A 25,225-nucleotide genomic window follows, 5' to 3' on the forward strand; every position below is an offset into this window, starting at 1 on the left:
CAGCGGAGCCCCTTCAGAGCCACAGTACAGTGGAGATTCATTGTGCCGGACCATTTTAACCACAGCAGCATTGTGCTGAGAACTCATATTACCCACACAGGTATGGCAGGCATCCTGTCCACTTGGGTTAAGAGTTTAAATAAGAGGTCACAGCTGATGTCCCTCGGAGCCCACACCATGCTAGAGAGTCACTGCTGACAGTTGTAGCCCAGTGTCTGGATTATCATAACAACCCAGCGACAACAGGTAGGAGCTCACAGATTGGACATATTACCACCACTATTGTAACCCAGCACACACAGGAGCCGGGGATTATTGTAATTTGAATGTTCAAAGAACTAGATCATTTTCAGTTAGAAGTAGAAACATAGAGACTGAACACACACAGCCCTGTGTGTCTAAAGATGTTCCAGCTCACAATAGAGGGTTAACTCACAGCACATAGCAATGGCACTAAAGATGTTCACATGTCTAATCCATCTGATGTGTATTTAGAAGGTTTATGGATTTTATGAATGACTGGATGAAGATTTTTCTTCTTCAGGTCCTGCATGAATCACAATTAAATTGACTTAATGGGCACATTCACTCCACAATAAATAATAATAATAATAAATGTATGTACAATATACCTTAGACGTGTAGATTAGTAGGCTATCCTTTGTTCACATCACTCAGTTGTCAGTGTGTGCTCCTCAGGTAACTGTTTGCTGCTTTAGTGCTGTCTCAGTGGAGCGTGCAACTTTTTTTTTTAACGCACCGATCAGAGCATTGGACACCTGACAGCGAAGCAGTTATCACTGGAAGGACGTGGCAAAAAATACATCCTGGGACATTCGTCATCAGAGAGTGCGATGATAGCAGGTCAGGCTTTAAATTCCAACGTGCTGCTTAGCGTGCATGCAGAGTACACATGTACTAAAGCAAAATGTGCAGCAGTAAACCTCAGAGTCCTCACGTGTCAGGTTTGTATGTTGTACAAGCCTCTATATGGTAATACGAGCTCAATAAAATCCACAGAAAGTAAAAAATAATTGGATGAATTATGAGGCACAGACACATGGCTGTTGTGTGTCCCTTTGTTTTCTTTTGGCTCTTTTTGTAGTTGTTTTGAGTCTTTTTGTAGTTTTTTTTTTTTTTTTGTATCTAAGTTGTGTTGTGTCTTTTCTATTTACATCTGCCAAGGAGGTTAGGTTTATGTTTGTCTGATATTTAGTAGGATTACACAAAAACTACTTGATGTATCACCATGAAACTCGGTGAAAGGAAGAAGTCTGAAACAGGGGAGAAACCATTACATGGGGGCAGAACCTTTTCTTCCCTCTTACTTTCTTGTAAATGTTTGATTTCTCAGAGAATAATTCATGTATCTTGAGGAAAAAAAATCAAACATGTTTATGGGATTGATAGTAATTATATACAATTTGGAGCAGTTCCCCCCAAAATGTGGATAAATTAAATGATTGATCCTGTTAAATGATGTTTAGTAAGAGGACTGTTGGGCCTTTGTAGTTACCTCCTCAATTTAGTCACTTTTTGTTTGTTTATTTTACTCTTTAATTGTCTTTGCTGTTTTTTGGTCTTTCTTTGTAGTTTGTGTTATTATCTGTCTACCATGTGCCATTTAGATTTTGTTCCTCATTCAATCAGGCCTTCAGTGTCACAATATGTGAGAGGGGCAGATGGAAGAAACACAAACCAAGGACACACCCGTAAATATTACACAGTGAGGTCAGCTGATCCCATCGGCCCTTGGCTCAGGATATGTACTTCATTAAACTGATAATAGGCAAATGTGAACAATGCGTTCCTGCTAGGATAAGCAGTTTCACACCAGCGCTGTGAGCTGAAGCAGCTCCTCAGATTGTCCCCCTCCACTGCTTCATGCAGGGACACTGCAGACTCAGTAGCTTTTTTAATAGGCATAGATATGAGGAAGGATTTATTTTAAATCTAATTTTCAAGTCAGTGGCTGTCGGTCAGATCCCCTCCTTCACCCGATGGCTATGATACTGTATCCACTTCAGTTCAGTTTTAGCCATTTCACTTCAATCATTTCAGATTTTTCACGGGTTTTTCACGGGTCTGATAAACTACACGAAAACAGAGTTTTCATGTAAAGTATTAATCTCAAATGTGGACAATATGTACTTTAATTTTGAACACTATATTTTCATGGCATAAATGTGTTTCCTTCCCTGTAGCTGACACAGAAGGCCATGCAAGGTCAAGCTCTAAACCCGAGTGAGGCGGCCTGTCCAACCTGTCATTAAGGACACCAGTTATTCCTTATAAGTTATTAGGTAGGAAGTCACCTGGCACTTTTTTTTCTGGACTGCAATGCAAGGGGTGAAGTGACATCTCTGACCGTGTGCCTCTCCATGTTTAGCTGAAATCAATACAGGTATGTGTGGAACTTGAGGCAGTAGAGGGCCAACGGTCAGCGTGCCTTTACAGAGGAGAAAAGTTGGGAGGTTGTAATAAGCAAGCAGAAAAAAAATACATGTAAGTGTAAACCTGTTTGTTGTGCACAAACGCAGCATGCAGCCTCGCATGGAATGTTTCGAGGAAACTTTTACGGGCTCCTTCAGATGTGTAATGTCACTCTGGGGTTGTCTCTCAGCAACATTTCCCGAACGCAGCTGGGAATGTAATACAATAAGGAAATTACTCATCTAAAAGGAACTTGTTGGCTTGTTTTGGAGCTTTGCTGCTCCCTCTGGTCGGGTTGTTATCCTCTGCAAAAATGAAAATGTTAGAGGCTACAAAAATACCCAGCAATATAAAAACCTAATCCATTCCATAATGACTGTTCTGCATCTGAAGGAGAGTAAATAAATAATGTGACTTGATTGTTGACTCCTACTTGATTTATTGCTACTTCCTCTGGGTCATGATGCAGCTCACTATTGATTTAGACAGGGCCATGACATCACAGATTTGATGTGAGCAAATGACCGCACACGCTTCACAACACGGTCACGTAAAGACATGTCATAAATCCTGTTTGTGAATAAATACCTGGCAATTTCATGAGTGGGTTTGCATTGACCCTCACCTTGACGCTAACGCTCGGCAGACCCAAAACTAATAACTCATAATGTCTCAGCCGCCCATTCTTTTGCCTCTGAATCAAGGCTAATGTGGTTTATGGGGCTGAAAGCCTCATGTGGAGCGCTGAATACTGTGTTTTCTGCAAATGCTATAGGAGCTGCAGGGAGCAGGAGGAGGCACATCCAAGGTGTTGTTGTTGTGTCAAGAGAGGAGCCAATGACTTTGTGTTGACAGCTGAAGTGTACAGGATACAGCAGGTAAGTTTTTTTTTTCACGGAGCGCCTCATCAGCATTAACATCTATCATCTGCCGTCTTGTTTACCCTTTTGTAGAGTTGCATTGTGTTCAAAACGTGATGTTTACCTGGGGTACTTCCGGTCCCAGCCCAGCATAATACTCCCATATTCAGGCACTGCTCGTTTGGCAGGGTTGTCAGGATTCTTATTTCTTTCGTACAAAACTGGACTTATTTTTAAAAACCCTGATTTCCACAGCAAACATGCACCAAAGGTACGGTACAACGCGTGGTTCTCTTTCATTGCAAGTTTGTTTGTAGGCTTTCTGCTCTGTTCATGATCCTGCTGGTGAAAGTGTGTTCCTGACTATGCTGCATCACAGCTAAATATAAAATAGGCTGTGATTCTTCACAGGTCTTTTCAACAATCTTTCCGTTCGGCCTCAGCGAACACAGGAGGACGTAGATCATCTGGAAAGATGTTCTTTGTGGCAGGGGCCAAAAATAAAGGAGGCGCGGTGAGAGGAAATGAGAGGAGGTAACAAGGTTTATACAATTCCAGGCCTGAACATCCACTAAAAAAAAAAGAGGTTGGATTTTCATGTCATTTGTCATTTTCCATCATCAGCTCAATCTACAAGAAATTTCGAGAGGTAGATTTATTAGACAAAAAGAAGACAGTGACAGCTCTAAAGCCTGGAGAAGATCGGGCCATTCTCCTGGGTCTGGGAATGATCCTCTCATCTGTCATGATGTACTTTGTCCTGGGGATCACCACATTACGCTCCTATGCAGACAGGTACAGGCCTTTTATTCAAACACCCTACGTAGGAGTTAACTTCCTGCCAGAAACATGTTTAATTCAGCACACGTGCCTTTTGAAAAACTGAGTCAGTGCCCTCTCAAGCTGAAAATTGCAAAAATAAATACTCTTTATGAAACCAGATTTTCTGGGACAATTTAAACCCCAAACCGAGTTGATTTCACACCAAGAGACCCCTCAAAATGCTTGCCCTGTTTTGCATTAAATTGAATCTTCATTTAAATGTCAACACAGTGTGTGGACAGAGGAGGGTGTGTGTGTTGTTCGCAACTCCACGGTCACAGCAGACGTGAACTGTTCCTACAACTGTGGGTCAGACTGCTGGAGAGTCTCCAAATACCCCTGTCTGCAGGTCTACGTGAGCGTCAATAACACGGGCCGTGTCAGCCGTTTATCTCACAATGAAGAGACCCAGGACGCCGGCTCTGAAGTGAGTACTGTGCCAGAGGGAAAATACAAGGAATTACTGAACCGTTTCAAATGTTGGCAGCGGCTGTCAGATGTTGGCCTGATTATAGATGCACTCTGCTCCCAGTGCAGAAAATGTTAGCATATAGGATGTGTAATTTTTTCCTGGTCAAACTAGAATAAATGTAGTCAGTGTTGTGAAATAAACAAAAATCCTTGCCCTCTAAATAACCTCTGTGTGCCTCCATCCTGTCCTTGCAGTGTTTCTATGTGCCCAGGTGCCAGAGGGACAGCGTGGCCATGCACACCATGATTATGAATATCTCCGAGCGCCTGAAGGTCAACCAGCAGGTCCCCTGTTACTACGACCCCTCCGAGCAGCAGGAGACCGTCCTCCTGACCCGGCTGTACGACCACGGCGGCGTGCTCCTCTCGCTGCTCTGGCCCTCCTGCATGATCACAGGGGGGGTCCTCATCATCGTGATGGTGAAGCTCACACAGTACCTCTCCAGACTCTGTGAAGAGATAGGGAAGATCAAGAGGTGAAATACATTCGGCGGCTGCAAAAGCCAATCATATGGTGGTTCGGTGACGGACACGTGACATGACAAGGATGCTGGAACCAAACAACCTTGCTGTGACCCCGAGCAAACTTTCCTCGTCAGCTGAGACATGTGGAACAGATGAGATTCACTGCGGCCTGAGGATGTGACTGTTTATAAAAGTGGAGTGAATGTTCCGAGGAGGAAACTGTCAGAAGTGTAGCTGGCTCCTGTACAGGGAAAACTAGGACTGGGTTTTGCATTGTGTTGGAGGATTATAAAATGCCCTGTGGTTACTTGTTTACGAGGAAGTTTATTCTACCAGTTATTTTAAATCCAGTGTATTACACTACATTATATTATATTGCCAACACTTATATGATAATACCAAAAAAAAGACATTGTAAAACACTGCTCTTTCTTTCCAAAGAAATGTCTTCTGTGTTCAAACTTTTGATGTTGAGCTACTTTGTACAACTCTGAGAATTTGTCTTTGGTGATTTGGAATCAAAATAGTTTTCTGAAACAATAACATATTCTTATTTTATACTCACCACCACAATGACCAATTATGACTAATGACCAGAATGCAGTAGGCCTTTTACCTATTTTTGTGTATACACAAATAGCGATGAAATAAAATTGTGCTAGACCTCTAAAATATTTGAGCACTTTTCATGCATACAATGTGACACAAAGAGCTTTGCAGAATAAAAGCAAGACAAAGACACATCCACAGCAAGATGCTGTCGTGAATAAAATAACAAAAGAGATATGAAATGAATAAATCTGAAATAATTAAATGTCAAAAATTATTTGAGAGCAATAAAGATGAAAAAAAGCTAAAATGGATGTGAAAATGTTTAAGTTAATAATAAAATGCCTCCGAAGATGTGAACAATTTAAGATACATTAATAATTGCTAAAAGAGATGTCAAAGGGAAAAGGATAAAATACTAAAAGAAATGTGAAAATGATAAAGTTGAAATAAAGATAAAATGCTATAAGAAGAGTAAGTACCAGAAATAAGAAAGAGATTATTAAAGTGAATACAAACTCAGAGAAAGCAAATAGCTGAGCCAAAAATAAAATAAATAAATAATATAGAACATAAATAAAATAGAATAAAATGACACATCTGTAGAAAAGTCTAATTAATCAATAATTATGTTTCCACATACATGGTGTCGAGAAGTTCACTCTTGCATCACATGAACAATAATCCTATTAAGATAACAGCAGCTTCATGCATTGTAATGATGGTGCAGTGGTCACACACACACGCACGCGCACACACACACACACACACACACACACGTGGCTCTGCAGCTGTAATAAATGATCATCATGTAATAAAGAAAAAAAGAAAAGTGCTCCTCTATCAGGAGCTCAGTCACATGGTCACAGGGCTTGAATTCCATTGAGATGCAACATAGTGTAATTGATGAACAACACAGTGATAAACACAGCGTGTTGTAATCACAGGTCTGCATCTATACCATAGATCTATACCAGCTCCACGTCTCCACTCCTCGTTTCCTCCCGGAGGAGACACACTCACACGCCGCAGGGGGGGGGGGTCAGCTTCGGGCTGCACATTGTGACCTGTCTCCAGAAACAACACAACAACAGCTCGGCCACTGTTTCTCTCATGTGCTCTTCGCTGGAATTTCGACAGAGGCCGACCCGCTTCCCGTGAATCCCCCGGTCTCACCTCATGACACTGTGAGAGAGAGAGAGAGAGAGAGTGCGTGTGCGTGTGTGTGGGCGGTGCGTGCTGCTGATGAGGAGCCTGCTAGCGATCCCCGAGCCGCTGCTGCTGCTAGCCTTGCTGCGCGGAGCTAGCTCGCTGCCAAACTGCTAGTGTGTGTGTGAGTTTTCGGGGACAGCACGATGAAGAGCATTATGAAGCATGGTACATGTATTCCACTGCAGCGTAGTGGCCACTTCACCGGGAGCTAGGGGCGTCTTGTTCCCCCAGTGAAGCGGGACTGTCCCGGGCCCTCGGTAGCATTGTTTGGATGAAGTGCGGCTGGAGAGCTAGCACCGCTGGGTGAGACTTCCCGAGCGGGCACGAATGGGTCTTCCGGAGCTAGCCGCGGCTAACCGGGTGGTGATAGCTGTCTGACACAGGTAGCCTGATATTTGTTTTTTTCTCCCCTTATGTTGTGTTGTGTGTTTGCTTTTACTTTCACCCAAAGCAGTTTTCACGGGCTCACAACAAACGGGGGGATCGCACCCGTTTTATTGTGGTAACGTCACATTAGCTTGTGTCTGAGCGGATGTTTTTCATATTTTAAAAATGACATTGATCTGCTCAGGGAACCTGGCTAGCATGGTGAGCTAGCTAGCAGAGAAACAAAACACAGCAGCAGCGTTACACTGGGACCAGTAGCTAGGGCTGAAAGCTGATCCTTAGCAGCGTTAGCCTCACTGAACTGTGTGTGGGTGTTTGCTAACAAGTTTGTTTACATGGCTTTTCAAGTGCTATTCAATTTGACACCACTGTTAGCTTACATTCACTAGAGCTAAAGTTTGCATTGACAAGCTGTGTTATCGTTAGCCTGGATGCTAACGTCATAATAATGTAATTAACAGTGTGTCGTCTCCATTGGTTGCAAGTTGTGTAAAGTGGTTAGCGTGTTGCTATTGTTTGTGTAAATATCTCCACATAGTAGCTGTGTACAGTGTGGTGAGCACATTAAAAACCAAAACCCTGTTTTAGTACTATGTAATGCTGCTGTAGGCTTTCCTATGTAATGTAACTACATTATAGAACACGTTTGACAGCCCATATTACATTAGAAAACCCCCAGGAGTTAACTTTAACATGTATATATTCTGCTCCCGTACATTTACACCATCTCTGAAGTCAGATCCTAACCACAAGCGTCTGTACTTGAACTGTCCACAGGTCAGAGGTTGTTATATAATTCTGTTTCCTTCTCTCCCTCACAGTTAGCTGGCATCACTCATCTGATAATTACCAGCCTCTGAAAAGAGCAGATTTGCTGGCACAACCATGCCTCCCAGGCCATCCTCAGGAGAACTATGGGGGATGCACTTGATGCCCCCCAGCATCCTAGTCGACTGCCTGCTGCCAAACGGCATGATTCTCACATTGGAGTGCCTTCGGGAGGCCACACTCGTCACAGTCAAGCATGAGCTTTTCAAAGAGGCCAGGAAGTACCCTCTGTACCATCTGCTGCAGGAGGAGAGCTCCTACATCTTTGTCAGTGTCACCCAGGAGGCAGAGCGGGAGGAGTTTTACGATGAGACCAGGAGGTTGTGCGATCTCAGACTCTTCCAGGCCTTCCTCAAAGTTATTGAGCCAGTGGGCAACAGGGAAGAGAAAATTCTCAACCGAGAGATAGGTATGTTTCTTGACATCTTATGTAGTTGCAAAACAATATGCCGCAGCATACAGTAATATACTATAATAGCTGTTTTCCTTGGCAATGTTATGACACAGAGTGAGGAGGATTAACATAATACCGTTGGGTTTAACTGGTCACACCATATATTGTGTTATGAAATGCAACGTATTATTTGATGTGACATGAAAAATGCACCTCAAATCATTTTGAGGTTGAAGGACTCGCAACTCACTTTTATTATTCCCTTGTTCCCTCATAGGTTTTGCTATCGGAATGCCTATATGTGAGTTTGATTTGGTGAAAGATCCGGAGGTGCAGGACTTCAGAAGGAACATTTTAAATGTTTGCAAAGATGCCGTGGACCTCAGAGACAGTAACGGACCCCACAGTAGAGCTTTATATGTGTACCCTCCCAATGTAGAATCCTCAGTAGAACTTCCCCGGCACATCTATAACAAACTAGATAAAGGTAAGACATCTTACTGCAGCCACTGGGAAGCAAATGTTCCCTGCAACGACAACATCACAATATATTTTATAAACATTCACATTTCTCTCCTTGCACCTTCACTGGGTGTGTGGATAAAATGTTTCTTTTAATTTTCTTTCCCCCAGGTCAAATCATCGTTGTCATTTGGGTTATTGTGTCGCCCAGCAATGACAAACAGAAGTATACCCTCAAGATCAACCATGACTATGTGCCGGAGCAGGTGATTGCGGAAGCCATCCGTAAGAAGACACGCAGCATGCTGCTCTCCCAGGAGCAGTTAAAGATGTGTGTGCAGGAGTATCAGGGAAAATACATCCTCAAAGTGTGCGGCTGTGACGAGTACTTACTGGAGAAATATCCTCTGAGTCAGTACAAGGTAATCTAATTTAATCATAGCTTATCTGATGCTATTGAACTTAAAGGGAAGAAGAGATCCACCTCACGTCAAATTATCATCCAGTCCAAATGGGCTTGACATTCATGACATGAAATGCAATTTATGGAAAATATTCTGCCTGTATAATGTGCTGATTCAATAATAGACCATACATATCATGGTGTGTTAAGTACAAAGTGCTGCATGTCTGTTATTGCAGAGTTGTCATTGTCAAAGTCAGTAATTCAGATGTTAATAAACCTAGGAATTTAAATGGCTTCGAAATGTCAAACAGCATGAAATGCTTCAAAATGTCAATTTGACTGTGCTCAACAGTATGTGCGCAGCTGTATCATGCTTGGACGGATGCCCAACCTGATGCTAATGGCAAAAGACAGCCTGTATTCCCAGTTGCCCATCGACAACTTCACAATGCCGTCGTATGCAAGGCGAATATCCACAGCAACGCCCTACATGAATGGGGAAACAGCCACCAAGGCTCTGTGGACTATCAGTGGAACACTGAGGATCAGGATACTGTGTGCCACTTACGTCAACGTCAACATCAGAGACATTGACAAGGTACAAATGCAGTGTGGTGCAGTAACTACTTTATATGACTTTCTTTAAAGATTATCTGCTTTGGTCTGCATTGACTAAAACAAAATCTTAACATCTCCTGTACCTCATCCCGTGAAAGATACTGTTAACACTCAGGGGCTTAGTTAATAATCTGTTGTTCTTGTGACTGCTCTAGATCTACGTCAGGACTGGGATATACCACGGTGGAGAGCAGCTGTGTGACAATGTCAACACCCAGCGGGTGCCCTGTTCGAACCCCAGGTAATACACAATGAGGAGTAGTGTTTTATACTCTGGAATCTCTCTGCGCTTTGCATCAGAAACAAGATTGATTTTGCTAATGATTGTTTCCTTGTTTGTTACAGGTGGAATGAGTGGCTGAACTACGACATGTACATTCCAGACATCCCACGTGCCGCCCGACTCTGCCTCTCCATCTGCTCTGTGAAAGGGAGGAAGGGAGCCAAAGAGGTTAGCAGTGAAACGCTACATAGAAGTTGTATATAACTTGTATGTATATGTAGGTTAATCCAGCTTTGATATGGTGTCGGCGGTGTGTCATACTAAACACTATGGGTAGATAATCCGCATAATTTTCTGTTTTCCTTCATACCTAAAAAGCCAATTTGAATCCCAAATTACAGATTTTAAAATAATTTAATTACTACCAGCATTTTATTTCATGAAAATCTAATCAGGAATTATAACATCAACTGGGACTTAAAGATTCTACTATGCTTGGATGCAGTGTGGTCATTTGAATTTCTGTTTATTTAGTGAGTCAGAAGAGTTAACAGTGTCAGTGAATGTAGAAGTGGAATCTATACGACTTCCCTGCGAGCTGCACTGCGCCTTCCTTCTTTATAGCCCTGAGCTGTTGACTGTTTAATCATCTTCATATGCATCATCATGCTGGTATTTTCCTGTAGGAGCACTGTCCCCTTGCCTGGGGCAACATCAACCTGTTTGACTACACCCACACACTAGTAGCAGGCAAAATGGCTCTCAACCTATGGCCTGTCCCACATGGCCTAGAAGACCTGCTCAACCCTATCGGCGTCACAGGCTCCAACCCCAACAAGGTGAATATAATTCCCACTCAAATACATGGATTGGCATGATTTAAAACATTTACTGCCTCTGGCTAGCTTAAGGTACAAACACAAGTATATATTATGCTTGTGTCTTCTTATGACCTCTAAGCTTCATGTCCCAATTTTAATTGAGCTTATGACAACCTATAGAGCTACAGAGCTGGATTTGGGCTGCCTAGATTTAAGCAACCAAGCTTCTAATTCTACTTAATTAATAAGTCATTGATCCAGGCACACTTCTTTGATTGAATTAAACCCTTTGACAACCTTTTCTGAACACGCAGGAAACCCCTTGTCTTGAGCTAGAGTTCGACCACTTCAGTTGCCCGGTCAAGTTCCCCGACATGTCCATCATTGAGGAACATGCGAATTGGAATATATCCAGAGAGCTTGGCTTCAATTACTGCCACACTGGTTTGGTAAGATAACAAGCATTTGTTGTTGGTTTCATGTTTTTTCTTCACTAATCTGATTCATCAAAAGAAATCAAAAAAAATCATGAGCATCTGCCACATAAATCAATCACATCGCAGAGGTTGACATAGAATCACTGTCTTATTCACATTTTATGTTTTATGTGACACTCGTCAGCGTTGACTCCATGGGGTTCTCTGTATATTATTAAAGCGATGTTATATGATTTCATAGAATAACAGACTGGCGCGTGACAACCCCCTGACTGACACTGACAATGAGCAGATGCGGCAGGTGTGCAACAGAGACCCACTGTCTGACATCACAGAACAGGAGAAAGACTTTCTGTGGAGGCACAGGTAATGTGTATATGGTTGTATATCATGGAGAGGGTTTTTTTTTTAAGGTGTATGAGTGGTTTGTTAGGATTGGATATAAACGCTCTCTTATCAAAATCATTACATTTTACACATTCCACTGTTGTACGGGCAGGATTTTCCCTACAATTATCAGACTTGGGTGCATCACCTAAACTGAATGAAAGAAAAACTATCCTGAGTATTCACTGGAGAAATATAACACTGTATCGACCTTGAAGTAAAACCACAACAGGTATTATTTTAGAATGGAGAACATACAATAGTAACTATGTTTTTTACAGAAATGCATTATGGATTATTTCTGCTTTATTACGTGCTAGGATAGTGAGGGTTTTCAAGTCTTTCTATACTTAATCTTTGTCTGTTCTACCCCTCGTCCACAGCCCCCTTATAGAGTTTGACCTGCAGGAGTTTAGCTAGGAATTACATCTGTCACAGACGATTATCCCAAAAAGACTGCAGTGTGAAAAATGTTAACGGTCAGAGAAAATAATTTAGCGAGTGGATTGAGGACTGTGAGAGAGGAGTCGTCTCGCTGCAGTGACTCAGTTAGCTGACTAGTGGCCTCTGAGACAGTGAGCTTTCTACAGACAGACTAGAGAAATGTTGGTACGCAGCCAAACACTGTTACTTTGTCAGAGAGCCATGAGAGGATGATTAAATAGCATTTCAAATCCCTTCACTATAAGTCTTGTTTTAGCAATTTCCTTTTCTATGGCGCACAGTGTGATCCTTCACAATAATGCAAAGCTTGCTTCACGACATACTCACATCCTGTATCCTCAGTGAGCATATTTGTTTGCTTTTTTCTTCTTGCTAATGTCTGATTGTACCTAAGGGAAACCCTGCATTTAGGGTTGAAACTAATTCTATCTCCAAACGTATTCTAGGCAAGACTGTGTCAACATGCCAGAGATCCTTCCCAAGATCCTCTTGGCTGTGAAATGGAACTCCAGAGATGAGGTTGCACAGGTGAGCTCAGGTTTCTACTGCTGACAAACCTTTATTTTGAAGGACATTATGTACCATAACAGATACTCTGTCTAAGTTGGTTGTTGTACTAATGCCACGCAGGTTTTTGATAATGACAAATACAAAACAACATTTAGCTATGTAAATTTACACCAGCCCATGTTTGTTTGTTTTTTATAGATGTATTGCCTTCTGAAGGACTGGCCTGCTATGAAGCCAGAACAAGCCATGGAGTTGCTAGATTGCAACTTCCCCGATCCTATGATCAGAGATTTTGCCGTGAAGTGCCTTGAGAAATACCTAACAGATGACAAACTTTCTCAGTACCTCATTCAGCTAGTTCAGGTGGGTTGCATCTTTATTTGGCTCAACTGTAAAGTCAGCAGTGTGAATTATTCTAAGAAAATACTCTCAATATTTTAGTTTCATGTTCTCTCGAAGTTGTTTTTATGGTAAATTATTGTCTGTGTCTGTTTCCAGGTTCTAAAGTATGAGCAGTACCTTGATAACCCACTTGCACGCTTCTTGCTGAAAAGAGCATTAACCAATCAGAGGATAGGACATTTCTTCTTCTGGCATTTAAAGTGAGTTAATAAAAAAAAAGCCTTCTTTCACCAAGTTGCATCTGTTTGTTTGAAAACCAACTGGTAAAAAATCTTTTTATGGAACTTAACAGTCTGATGCCAAATTTTGTTGAATTTAGAGGTTGACGTGAAAGGGATCTACTGGCAGAAATTGAATATAAAATGATCCTAGTAGTTTTTTACAGTCGTCCAGAATTGGCAAACTAAACACTTATTGAGATTTTGTGATAACTGAAGGTTACCGCAGGTTCACTTTTGTGTTTGGAAGGGGAGGGTGAAGTGAAGGGTATTAAGCTGCAACATGCAATGTTTTCCATCAGCGCACCAACAAAATCTAATTTTTTTTATGGTATGTTCACAGGTCAGAGATGCACAACAAGACAGTGAGCCAGCGGTTCGGTCTGCTGCTGGAGTCATACTGCCGGGCGTGTGGCATGTATCTGAAGCACCTGAGCAGACAGGTGGAGGCCATGGAGAAACTCATCAATCTCACAGACCTCCTCAAACAGGAGAAAAAAGATGAGGCACAGAAGGTAATCTAACAGCCACTACCTGTTAATTGTGAACCACTGAATCGTTGAGTTTAATCCTGACAACATCTGGACTATCTGGCCTTACAGATTTTACGATATATAGCAGAGGGATACATTTGGACAGTTGCCTTCAGTCTGCTTACAGCAAAATATATTTCAAACATACCAGAAGGATACTTGATTCATCCCTACAGTAATAGGAAAAAAAATCATACAAATAATAAATTAAAAGCAGTTACTTAAATTATGTTTAGGTTAAATCAGATGGTTTTTAATTAGGTTAAAGTAAGTGAATTATTGGTACGCGACATTAAGCAAAGTCAAACATTATTTTCATCAGTTTTCATTGCTACAAGATTCTTATGTTAAGTAAACCACAGCAAGAGCAAATTAATGCAGAGGAGAAAACTAGAGGGACTATATTTTATTCATAAATCAAGGAAAATCATAAATTATGAAAAATTAACAAAGATGTACTGGAAGTTATTGAAGATTTTACTTGAAATTATGATATGAATTATTTTGGATATACAGGAAAAGCTAAAAAAACAACACAGAAGGTAAATTTAAATTTAAGACCGAACTGCAGGCTACAAGAATGTTTTAACCACTTGCTAATTTGCTAATAATGTAAACTGAGGTCTTGGTTAGCTCGCTAACTAGCAAACTGATTTAATAAAGCCTACGGCGGAAGGAGTGTAGACTTTCTGCAAACAGCAAACAGAAGCGTTTTTGTTGATTGGCCGATGCGTAGTGGACGGGCTGGGATGTAAGATTTAACCATCTCCCGGATATAGAATGGGCCTGATCTGTTCGCAGCACGGAATGCAAGCACTAGTGTCTTGAAGCGGATGCGGACAGCCACTGGTTGAAGACCAGTCAAGCTGCTGCATTCTGTATGAGCTGCAGAGCTCGGATTGCACTAACAGGTAAAGGGAGTTGCTGTAGTGTAGGTGTGAGATGACACGAGTCTGGAACAGAAACTTAACCAGGCCGGCTCACTCATCCAGCTGCTCGGCAGCAGCAGCAGTAGCATTAATAACTGCTACATTCTCTCTTACAGAATTAGATTCTCTCTAAAGAGGAGAGGCTGAGCAAACCAATGCAGAAAAGATGGAAAACACTATAGATATTTTATGTTAGTGTGAAGGAGTACAATTTCTTTTTGCTCATTATGAAACTGGCCTGAAAAATGAGATGGTCCAGGTGGAAAAACTAACTGATACAGTTGTTTCATCTCTTCTAAGGTTCAAATGAAGTTTCTGGTGGAGCAGATGAAAAGGCCGGATTACATGGATGCACTGCAAAGCTTCACCTCCCCACTGAATCCAGCTCATCAGCTCGGAAACCTCCGGTACATCAGCACTCTCTTATCTAACTCTAATGGTTGCCATTTAAAGCTTATTTCCTCTGAGGGTGTTGCTTGTACCTCTCTGTCCTTCAGGATTTAAATACTATTAGGTGTAATTTAAATGGCCTATTGTGTATGATTACATTTAGGAACATAATGAACTCATCGCTCTCCAAACAGAACCTTCATTTTGTGGACCCAGTCCACATCTCTCAGTTGGGAAGAGCTAATTTACAGTATATTTTGTTGAGTCTGGACTTGAGAGCGCAGGAACAGCAGCTGAGGTGTTTCCCTTCTGTCTTTTCTCTTCTTCTTTAAACATCCTTGTGTGTGTTTCAGCCTGGAGGAATGCAGGATGATGTCATCAGCCAAGCGACCACTGTGGCTCAACTGGGAAAACCCAGATATGATGTCGGAGCTGCTCTTCCAGAACAACGAAATTATCTTCAAAAATGGAGATGGTGAGTTTTGTTTCTGTGCTTTTCTCTTGTTCTCTACTTCTCTTCCTCTCTTAGTCCACCCTTTGTCTCTGTCTCTCTCGCTCTCTCACACCCATGCACACACAACTAACTTGACTTCTGTTTGCTGAGCATGCAGCAAATTTCAGTTGAAGCCTGTAGGGCATATCCTGTTACACAAACACGAGCTCATCTATGCTCTTTACACGGAATCCAGAGAAAAACGTGTCATGTTATTTGAATCCCCCTCTTTCTCCGCTGCTTCTGCATTTTGCTGCACCGTGTATGACAAAACTGACTTTGACAGCTCTGCTCCATAATGCATCTTTGGGGTTGATCAAAGACGAGCCTACGTGCTCACCTCACTGTCTGTCACCTCCTTGTCTCCCTGTGCCTTCGCAGATCTGAGGCAGGACATGCTGACACTGCAGATCATTAAGATAATGGAGAACATCTGGCAGAATCAAGGCCTTGATCTCAGGTAGGCTCCTCACCTCACTGTGACATCATCCACAAGGTACACTTCAACAGCGCCAGACCTTTCATGTTCTGCACTCAATGCTTGAATGCAGATTAGTGGCAAATCCCAACAGCCACTTCAGGTCATTTCATTTAGACTCCATAATTTTTCCTTGCCTGCCTCTCTAGATGTTTTCTGTGCTTGTGTTCACAGAATGCTGCCATACGGTTGCCTGTCAATCGGCGACTGCGTGGGGTTGATCGAGGTGGTGAGGAGCTCGCACACCATCATGCAGATCCAGTGTAAAGGAGGCCTAAAGGGGGCGCTGCAGTTCAACAGCCACACACTGCACCAGTGGCTCAAGGATAAGAACAAGGGAGAGATGTGAGTGGCAGAAACAGTGATTTACACAGCTGTAGGACGGAGAGGTGACCACCCAGTTACTGGATCCTCTCTGAGACACAAGTATTCTCTGTTTGTTTGATTTGTCAGGTACGACCAGGCCATAGATCTGTTCACACGATCATGTGCAGGCTACTGTGTAGCCACATTTATCCTGGGCATAGGAGACAGACACAATAGCAACATTATGGTCAAAGATGATGGACAGGTAAAGATTACATTTGACATTCTTTCTATGTTATATATACACGTACATACTTTCTGTTAAGTGTTTAATTAAATTCTGTGTTTTTCCTTCTACTTCCACAGCTGTTCCACATAGACTTTGGCCATTTCCTCGACCACAAAAAGAAGAAGTTCGGGTACAAGAGGGAGCGGGTGCCTTTTGTGCTTACACAGGACTTCTTGATCGTTATTAGCAAAGGAACTCAAGAGTGCACCAAAACCAGGGAGTTCGAAAGGTAACGGCAGCAGTGGACAAGAGTTTGTTATCTTTGGATGAAAGAAAAAGGTTGCAGTATTTTACTGGAATGAGATTGAGCTTCCATCTCCTCTTTGTGGCTGAATTTCCCACTTGACCCCACTGGTCTGTTTTCTCTGTCCCCACGTTTATTTCTTCCATTCCTCAGGTAACGTTTTCCTTCTGCCCCTCAGGTTCCAGGAAATGTGTTACAAAGCGTACCTGGCGATCCGACAACACGCCAACCTCTTCATCAACCTCTTCTCTATGATGCTGGGCTCTGGGATGCCCGAGCTGCAGTCATTCGATGACATCGCCTACATCAGAAAGACCCTGGCCCTGGACAAGACCGAGCAGGAAGCCCTGGACTACTTCATGAAGCAGATGAACGACGCTCACCATGGCGGCTGGACGACCAAGATGGACTGGATCTTTCACACTATCCGCCAGCATGCCATGAACTAAAATGGCAAGTACCCAACGAGAGGAGTAAAGGACTGTGGCAACAGCAGCACACTAAAAACCAAAAGAGAAGGGAGAAGCAAAAATAAGTATTTGCCCAACTCCACCAAGGCCTGGTTAATGTTACCGCCAGCATTCGACTCTGAAACATCATGTGCCCGTGCACCACAAACTAAGGGAGCTCGAAAGGGCCAATTTCAGGGACATGATGCCTAATTGCTCTTATTTCTTCAGGTGTCTGAATGTCTTCTCCCTGCACTATGAACTCAACACGGCAGGGTGGAGTTATATTCATCTGTCTTCTCCATAGGAACTTAAAAGTGTGATGGACCTGGACTACATTGACCTTCTTCATGCAAACAGAACTTGGGACAAATTTTTATTTTTCATATTTTTAAAAACTTCTTTCAATACATCTACAATCATCAGCATTAAGAAAGGAACATTTTGAACTGGTACACTATGAGCACAGCAGGTTTTTTCTACGGATAAACGTACTGTTGATTTCCACTACCTATTGTGACCGGAAGAAGATGGGGAGATGTTTGCGGACACAAGCCAGGACAGCTGGGATGCTGTTAATGAAGCCTGGCAAGTGCCCAAACAAATTCCTTACAATAAAAAAAAAAACACTATAAGTACAAGACTGAGAGAGGAGGTGTGGAGAACACTTAGCTAGCATTTAACACTTTCACAGAAACCGAAATCATGACTTATTTGTAGCCCTCAGACGACGTGTCCACTGTGTAGAAATCCCAACACCACCATCAAAGAACTGACCTTTGTACAGAGAAGATATTCATAGACTTGTTTGCATTCGGTGCACATATTCCTTTTCGAGTCTATTTTCTACTGAGCCAAAGTACTACATGTGTAACCCCCACTACTCCGCAGTCTTATCGTAAAAGAAAATAGTCAGTACTATTCCAAGTCTCGTGTACTCATCACACTGATCTCTGCAGTATTTGTTTTGTTTTGTCTATCAGTATTATTCTGTGTCAGGTGACGTTGAGGCACAAATGTTGGAACAGCGAGTGACTGCAGAACAGCTTCCTGATGGCCAGCTGTATCACCCGTTAGGACTTGGTCTTTAGTTATTCGGCTGATGAAGGTGAGAAACGCAGGAGAGAAGGATGCATAACATTCATTTTTGTGTGCTGTGCTGTTACACTATGCAAGTTGTGATCTTTATATGTACTGTATGCTGAGGGGGAAAAAAATAACTTGATGTCAGATTCGGGCAGAGAGGCTTCACACCAACGAGCGTGTCCGGACTCTGTACAGACTGTACACGGAAGAAAAGCAGTATCTCTTACTTCTTCCCAACAGAAAGAACAATGAGATGCAGCTTCGGACCCCCGTCTTCGCACTCTCCTTACCAGGTTTCCGCGTGGAGCTCCAATCTAAGCCATCTGTAAGATAATTAAGATTTTGCGTTTTGCTCCCGTCTCCTCAAACTCTTTAAGAAAAATAATTTAAGACAACTCTCTGCTCACATTTGCCATACAGACCCAGATCATGACATCCAGGTTAAAAAAAAAAAAAGTAACAGAAGTGAATTCTTTTAATTTAAACCTTCCAAGTGTCTTCTTCCCTACTCTCTCCTATGATTGTCGCCCTTATGTGCGCAAGAAAAGTCTTTGCAATTTTGTTCGCCGCACAGACACATATGTAAGAGGTCAGTAAATGTTCTAGCTTTACCAAATGATACCCAACAGGGCGGTTTCCTGGACACGAGTCTGTGTGAAAGTCAATTTCTTTTCAATTCTGTTCCTGGTTAAAAAAAAAAAAGAATTGCCCAGGAAACCGATCCTACCGAAATGCATGTGCTTCTGTACGGGATACAGAGCAGTGGGCCGGACCCGAACTTGAGAAAACCAGTCCCCATGTTCTTTATGAAAGAACAAACTAAATGATGCGATTTCCCTTTATACTTCCACATGATATGGTTGTTTTTCTGTTTCTCACACTTCATTATGCATGAGGTCCTCGAATATCTACTTTTCCTTTTGTTTGACCTGATGTTGTTTACTTGAATTTCATGTATAGAAATGACCTTGTTACTTGTGTGGGGGTACAACAAAGTCACAATGAAGGTAACAGATACTGATCCTGCTACTACATGTGCAAATGCTTTCCTTGAATAATTACAGAGGTAATATATTTTTGTATTTTTAAATGTAAAGCAAACTCATATATGTAACTGCTAACCAAAAAAAGCAATCATGCATAACATGCACCATCCTCATACGCAAACCCAGTAGACGGCCTCGAGTTGTTGAAACGATATGAATGACAAAGCAGAGGTGAATTGAAGAATGAAGGACGGGGACTTGATGCAGTTGTTCCAGTGCGACCATCATGTCCCGTGGAGATCTCTTGCCCTGTGAGAACAATATGGAGGAAGACGCTGCCCTGCATGTTTTTAAAAAAAAGAACCGGAATGATGTTAGTTGTCTGTCCATCTGTATATATCATTAAAAAAAAACTTCAAATATTTGTTTCAGTCATCATATGACCATTTCTGATAATGAACTGTATGCATTCATTTATTGTGTTGTTGAATAAATACATTTCTCCCTATCTAAATAGGTTATTTTATTACAATGTCTGACACTTCTATCAAATTATGTTATTTACAATGAAATTCAATTTGTTTCTGCTTCATAATAAAATGAAAAACAGTGTGGGACACGGCTTGAATCAGTGCATCAACAATCTTTGTATCTGTGTTCAAAACATTTTTTTAACGAGACATGACTCCTCAATGCAAATGGCAACAGTAAGTATAAGCTCTTTACAGTTCAGCCACAGGTTCGGGTGTATGGCCGCTATTGTGGCCCGTTAACTACAGATGAGGTGGGGGGGAAAGAGGTGTGGCAAGGTGTGTTTCAGGGCACTTAGGGGACCCAGGGAAATGGTATTAGCCCCCCCCCTTTCAGGCACATCATACACGTATAAACATTCCAGTCCTCAACCACACCTACAATTAAGAAACTTGTGGCTGAAAGGGGAGTCCTCGACCTTGGGGTCATTACTAGCCTGGGTGCCAGACGAACTTAGCCCCGCCCACAACATTTTCGGTCTGGAGTCGCTCCGTTGGGGAGAAATTATCTCGGAACAAAAGCTGTTCGGACCAATCAAATTGTCAGGGCGGGCTTTATACGATGATGGACAGATGATCAACAGTTACTTAATCAACTATGTAATCAAAGAGCGCTTGGGTTGACTAGTTTTCCACAAACATGCCTGCCGCTGGAGAGCTGAGATGTGTAGATGCTGCCATTGAGTCTGTTTTAGAAGACATCGACAGCATATTTTGAAAGAGATTTTGACTCATCTTCTTCTACTTCTTCCAGTGTGCGTGCAGTTGAGTTCTGCTGACAACAACTATGCGTCGCTTAACATACGTCACATACTACGTTGCTCTGATTGGTTGTAGGTCTATCCAATTGAGCGAAGAGGCATTTATTTTCCTGGTTCGGTTGAAACACGCCCCATAATCACAGCCCAATGGAGCAGTATCAGACTAATATTCTGACTAGAATTATGAGTAAACAACGTCAGGCTAGGTCATTACAGTCTTCTGTAGCCAAATCGAAGAATTACATTTTTTCCCCACAAACTTGTTTCTGTGGGCTAATGTAATCTGTCCACTTCTCTTTTGGCTTGGTACAGTTATGGCAGCGTAAACACCAACTGTGTCAAGATGGCGACTGCAGGCTGGACCTTCGTAGGAGTCTGTACAGTTTGCCCTGGGTGTATCTCAACGTTAGGCTGTCCTCCGCAGCGGCACTGCACACCTCAGCGGACAGATGAGCCAGGTACTGTGTCAGCTTCACCAGGCCCACCAGCAGAGCTCCACCCCCCAGCATCAGGCAGGGCCACAGCAGAGCAAACAGGGCCTTCGCCAGCGTGTACTTCCTGCTCAAGATCACATCCCCGGGGTGTCTTGTGCGGTCGGTGAAGCACGATGACGTGTTCCCCTGCTGAGCGTCCAGCATCTGTTTCACTCGCTGGACTTCAGCCTGAAGGTCTGTAATGTCCATCTGACATTTGGGTATGTAGAAACACTGTGAAAGAAAAGAGATGATTCAAGAAGTGTCATCTCCATTATCGTGCTGACTGTCCCTGTTGGCAGTGCTGATTGCAATCAGTGGGACGACCTACAAGGTCAAAAGAGGAAAAGCCCTTCTCGGCCTCCGTTTGCTGCACAGAAATGTCAGATTGTTTCATGCAGTCTCTGTGAGTGGGACTGAAGATGAGCAATTCTTACTCAGACAAACATAGGAATCAGAGTGATGTTAGTTTTTAGTGTCCTGTCTGTTTATCTTTTTTCTTTGCTTCTTTCTTAGGTGTTTTTTTTTTGTCCCAGCTTGATGAAAACTCTGAATCCCGAGAAGCAAAATCACCATTCACCAAACAGAACTCTGCAGAACTTTTGAACACACAAGAAAGAGGAAAGGGAGAAACTGAAAAAGCACTATATGTCCCCTTTAATGCTCAGATCCACCTCCAGGCAAAGTAACCTTCATGCCCATGTGCCACTTGACAAGCCTCACCTAGTGAGAGGCTCATCCAAACCAGAGGCTCATGAAACTATAGGCGAGACCTACGTGCCGGACTTTACCGTAGTACCTCAGGAGCAAGCAGGACGGATTCTTCATCTAAGTGTAGAAAAGCACTTTGATTGAAGCCCGTGAGGTTAACCATCACCCTGAGGCACGGCACGGTGCTCACACCCCGGCAGTCCACCCACTCTGAGAGGATGTCGGCCTTCATCAGCACACAGCTGGCCTCCTCCTTCCAGTCACTGAAAAACAAGAGGCAGGAAACGTTCAGGAGACCCGACCCTCACATCCAGGAAACATGCAGACTTAAACCAGGAAGCCACTGCTTGTTTCTCGCTGTATCTCTGTTGTGTACCCTGGTTTTATTTCATGCTTTAACAATGCTCGGGGTTCGAAGAATGGCAATGTCAGTCTGCCCATCAGTCAAGTCAGCATTGTGGTCACGACTGAAATATCTCAACAGCTATAGCTTGAATCGTTGCGACATTGAGTTCTGACACTCGTGGTGCACAGAAGATGACTCCTAGCTTTGGCATCATTAGGATGCATTATGAATCATGTCTGAGTGTAGTTGTCACCTTTCTAGTGTGAACACCAAAAATACTACTCATCTACTTGGTATCATGGAAGCATGGATTCGGGACATGGTCTGACAATCTTGGTAATAAATGAGGCTGCACATTTTATGGAAGCCAATTTGTGCCAGTAAAATCCAAGGTGTACGTATGTAAGATAAAAAAAAATTATTATTTTCTATTTCTATAGCACCTACAGCATTTTTCATGGAGACAAATATCTTAAAAAACCAACACAAATGTACAAATGTAAGGGATTGCTTTTTCACGTCACTGTGAATACAATATCCCTGTTTGGGTTTGAATTCAACAATTAATTAGTCAATTAAAATCGAATCAATAGCTAAATATTACATAATTTACTCATTTTTATAATGAATTATTTTTGAAATTTAGAACAAAATGTAATTTCAAATTTCTACTACTGTTAAAAACCAAATAAAAGTCATTTTATTGTCTACCATATGACTTCCTTTCTTCCTGCAGTGTACCTTTTGACAAAGGGTTTGACCATATTGATGCCGACCACAAAGAACATGAGCACGGAGAAGGCCATCATGGTGAAGCCCAGCAGAATGGCTCTGTCCTCCCCGACACTCGACACCTGCATCTGGGAGCGAACTCTCTGCCCTCCACGTCCATCCGCCCCTCGGCTCCACTCCTGCTCCTGCACTGCAGAGGAGTAGGAGGTGTGGAGGATGTCCCTGTGTCGCTCAAACACAAAGACACACACACACACACAAATACATGCATCAAGTTCAAGTTTAATTTATCAAATCCAGATGGGACAGATGCATGGCCACCATGATTTAATCCAACAATGATTCAGATTTCATTTGTGATTCGATGCATCAACAACTCTCATGTTCGACTCGTGACTTGATCCTTTTCTTTGAAACAGAATGATTCTTCCTCAGGGAGAAAATACAAAAAAAGTATCTGAAACCATTTAGTTTGATTTAGATTTTAGTTCTAGTTAAAATGTATTTTTGAGTTTAAACTGGAAGAATCTTGTGCAGCAGTTTGTAAGAGGTGTCCTCATTTGTGCATCCTTTAATAAATGGTGATGGGCAAATGCAAGGATATCTCTGGTTACACCATTCACCCTAGGATGTAACACTCAGCCCACATAGCTGCCAGTCACTCCTAACTAGACCAGAGGAGTTGAATTTATTCCATTATGTTTCAACTTTATTCACAAAGAAGTATTTCATCTTTTTTCTTTAACTGCAAACTGGAAAAAATGCTCCTCCTCTCAGTTTTTTTCCTACCTGGTCCTCACACTATTCTGTAGAATAGTCCTGAGTCCAAGCATAAGACGAAAAAGGTCAACTTCTCTCAAGTCTGCTGGGCCATCAGGTCCAGTTTGGAGAGTTAGTGACAGATGTGGGAGCTGCCAGAGCGTTACATCCATATATAGCAGAGAAGTTTGAAGGATCCCTGTTTGGGGCAATCTGCTGCAGTGTGCAGTTCTTTTCAAAAAACTTAGTCCTGTGCAGACAAACTTTATATAAAAATGGACAACACTTCTTCACCTCCGCCCTCGATCCAGAAACGAAGCTGAAATGTGCAAGATGTGAAAAGGGTGTTATCTTGTGCATTTAGAGCCAGAGTTGCAGTATTGCCTATAGGTGAGGCCCAGTTGATACAGTATATGCCCTCATCCAATCATGAGTCAGTCTCAGTTGTCAGTCATGACGATTCACCCTCGTTTTTACAGCATCAAATAAATGACTAAAACTATACTTACCAGAAAAATGAGCACTTGACCAAACATCCATGTGATTCCCAAACTGACCGAAACCATCTTTGAAATGTGTCTTATTGTGACTCATATTCTGTCCACTAACATAGAGTAGGCAGGATTTATGACCCTTACTAGTCAGTGTGATAGCGTGATCTCTGTGTTCCGTAATTTAGTATGACCCTCGAAGGATGTTGTAAAACCCTTGAAAGGAGAAATGTTCCCCTACACTACTCCGACTGATAACCCTGATGACATCTTTAAGGATATGTCCTATGAAACCTTTCTCCAGAGCCACAGAAGCTAAAAACACCTAATAGTCTGCATGACAAGTAAAATAAATCAGTGGAATCCCTTATTAATATTAAAATACAAATTGCATTGTGAATATCACACACGCATATAAGTTCCCAAGAGTCAGAAGCCTGAATGAGTAACTTTGCTACACTTCACCTGTGTGTTTCCCTCATAATGAACCCCTGGCAGTGTTCTCAAAGACTTGCTTCCCGGCCCAGTCGATTCTCCTCTCTTACCGTGTCTGCCGCCTGCGAGCACCCTGCAGGTTGATGTTAATGGGGATGTTGAACGACCTCCGGGGAGAAGCTGCGTTCAGGAACATGCTCTCTCCTATATGGCAGCCACCTCCTACAGCCCCGAGTCCGTACAGGCACCGAACGAGCTCCTGTCTATCAGAAAGTCAAACGTCCTTCTCTCGGCGACTCACTCATCATCTTCCACTGGCTCCAGTGCAGCGTAGTGAATGACTGGTTGGACTAGATTGCAGTTTATCCACTGGGGAACTCCCTGTTGTTTACCAAGGCTCAAAGGTGAGCGCAACAACACCTTCCACCCTCATGTGTGTTTCCATAGAAACCGCC

General features: G+C 42.5%; 3 protein-coding genes across 3 annotated transcripts; 2 read left to right on the plus strand and 1 right to left on the minus strand.

Annotated features, from left to right (window-relative positions):
- The first annotated feature begins 3,660 nt into the window (after positions 1 to 3,660).
- Positions 3,661 to 5,066, plus strand: kcnmb2 (potassium large conductance calcium-activated channel, subfamily M, beta member 2). The gene is made up of 4 exons (XM_061085119.1): positions 3,661 to 3,827; positions 3,918 to 4,088; positions 4,347 to 4,542; positions 4,782 to 5,066. The coding sequence occupies exons 1-4, from the start codon at positions 3,769 to 3,771 to the stop codon at positions 5,064 to 5,066; spliced, it is 711 nt and encodes a 236-aa protein (XP_060941102.1). The 5' UTR covers positions 3,661 to 3,768.
- Positions 5,067 to 6,867: 1,801 nt separating this feature from the next.
- On the plus strand, positions 6,868 to 20,046 carry LOC133017901 (phosphatidylinositol 4,5-bisphosphate 3-kinase catalytic subunit alpha isoform). Its single transcript, XM_061084147.1, has 21 exons — positions 6,868 to 7,195; positions 8,021 to 8,436; positions 8,699 to 8,908; positions 9,055 to 9,305; positions 9,642 to 9,887; positions 10,063 to 10,148; positions 10,253 to 10,358; positions 10,817 to 10,969; positions 11,266 to 11,400; positions 11,630 to 11,754; positions 12,666 to 12,747; positions 12,928 to 13,092; positions 13,228 to 13,331; positions 13,693 to 13,864; positions 15,112 to 15,218; positions 15,555 to 15,676; positions 16,076 to 16,154; positions 16,347 to 16,517; positions 16,626 to 16,743; positions 16,845 to 16,996; positions 17,190 to 20,046. Exons 2-21 carry the CDS (start codon positions 8,085 to 8,087, stop codon positions 17,458 to 17,460), a joined length of 3,207 nt encoding a protein of 1,068 aa, XP_060940130.1. The 5' UTR covers positions 6,868 to 7,195; positions 8,021 to 8,084; the 3' UTR covers positions 17,461 to 20,046.
- A 1,115-nt stretch (positions 20,047 to 21,161) lies between these two features.
- Positions 21,162 to 24,966, minus strand: kcnmb3 (potassium calcium-activated channel subfamily M regulatory beta subunit 3). Its single transcript, XM_061083712.1, has 4 exons — positions 24,881 to 24,966; positions 23,095 to 23,307; positions 22,096 to 22,270; positions 21,162 to 21,530 (listed from the first exon to the last, which is right to left on the minus strand). Exons 1-4 carry the CDS (start codon positions 24,964 to 24,966, stop codon positions 21,162 to 21,164), a joined length of 843 nt encoding a protein of 280 aa, XP_060939695.1.
- Positions 24,967 to 25,225: the final 259 nt, after the last annotated feature.

Source organism: Limanda limanda, chromosome 13 (genome assembly GCF_963576545.1).
Source record: "Limanda limanda chromosome 13, fLimLim1.1, whole genome shotgun sequence".
NCBI lineage: Eukaryota > Metazoa > Chordata > Actinopteri > Pleuronectiformes > Pleuronectidae > Limanda > Limanda limanda.

What these genes read in the sequence shown, in the direction of transcription:
- kcnmb2 (XM_061085119.1), top strand. Translation starts at nt 3,769, where the DNA reads ATGTTCTTTGTGGCAGGGGCCAAAAATAAAGGAGGCGCGGTGAGAGGA. An exon ending in TTACGCTCCTATGCAGACAG is followed by an intron (nt 4,089 to 4,346) that starts GTACAGGCCTTT and finishes ATGTCAACACAG; the next exon opens with TGTGTGGACAGAGGAGGGTG. An exon ending in CCCAGGACGCCGGCTCTGAA is followed by an intron (nt 4,543 to 4,781) that starts GTGAGTACTGTG and finishes CTGTCCTTGCAG; the next exon opens with TGTTTCTATGTGCCCAGGTG.
- LOC133017901 (XM_061084147.1), top strand. Translation starts at nt 8,085, where the DNA reads ATGCCTCCCAGGCCATCCTCAGGAGAACTATGGGGGATGCACTTGATG. An exon ending in CTATAACAAACTAGATAAAG is followed by an intron (nt 8,909 to 9,054) that starts GTAAGACATCTT and finishes TCTTTCCCCCAG; the next exon opens with GTCAAATCATCGTTGTCATT. An exon ending in AAAAAGATGAGGCACAGAAG is followed by an intron (nt 13,865 to 15,111) that starts GTAATCTAACAG and finishes ATCTCTTCTAAG; the next exon opens with GTTCAAATGAAGTTTCTGGT.
- kcnmb3 (XM_061083712.1), bottom strand. Translation starts at nt 24,966, where the DNA reads ATGTTCCTGAACGCAGCTTCTCCCCGGAGGTCGTTCAACATCCCCATT. An exon ending in GCTCGCAGGCGGCAGACACG is followed by an intron (nt 23,308 to 24,880) that starts GTAAGAGAGGAG and finishes TGAGCGACACAG; the next exon opens with GGACATCCTCCACACCTCCT. An exon ending in CCGTCCTGCTTGCTCCTGAG is followed by an intron (nt 21,531 to 22,095) that starts GTACTACGGTAA and finishes TTTCTTTCACAG; the next exon opens with TGTTTCTACATACCCAAATG.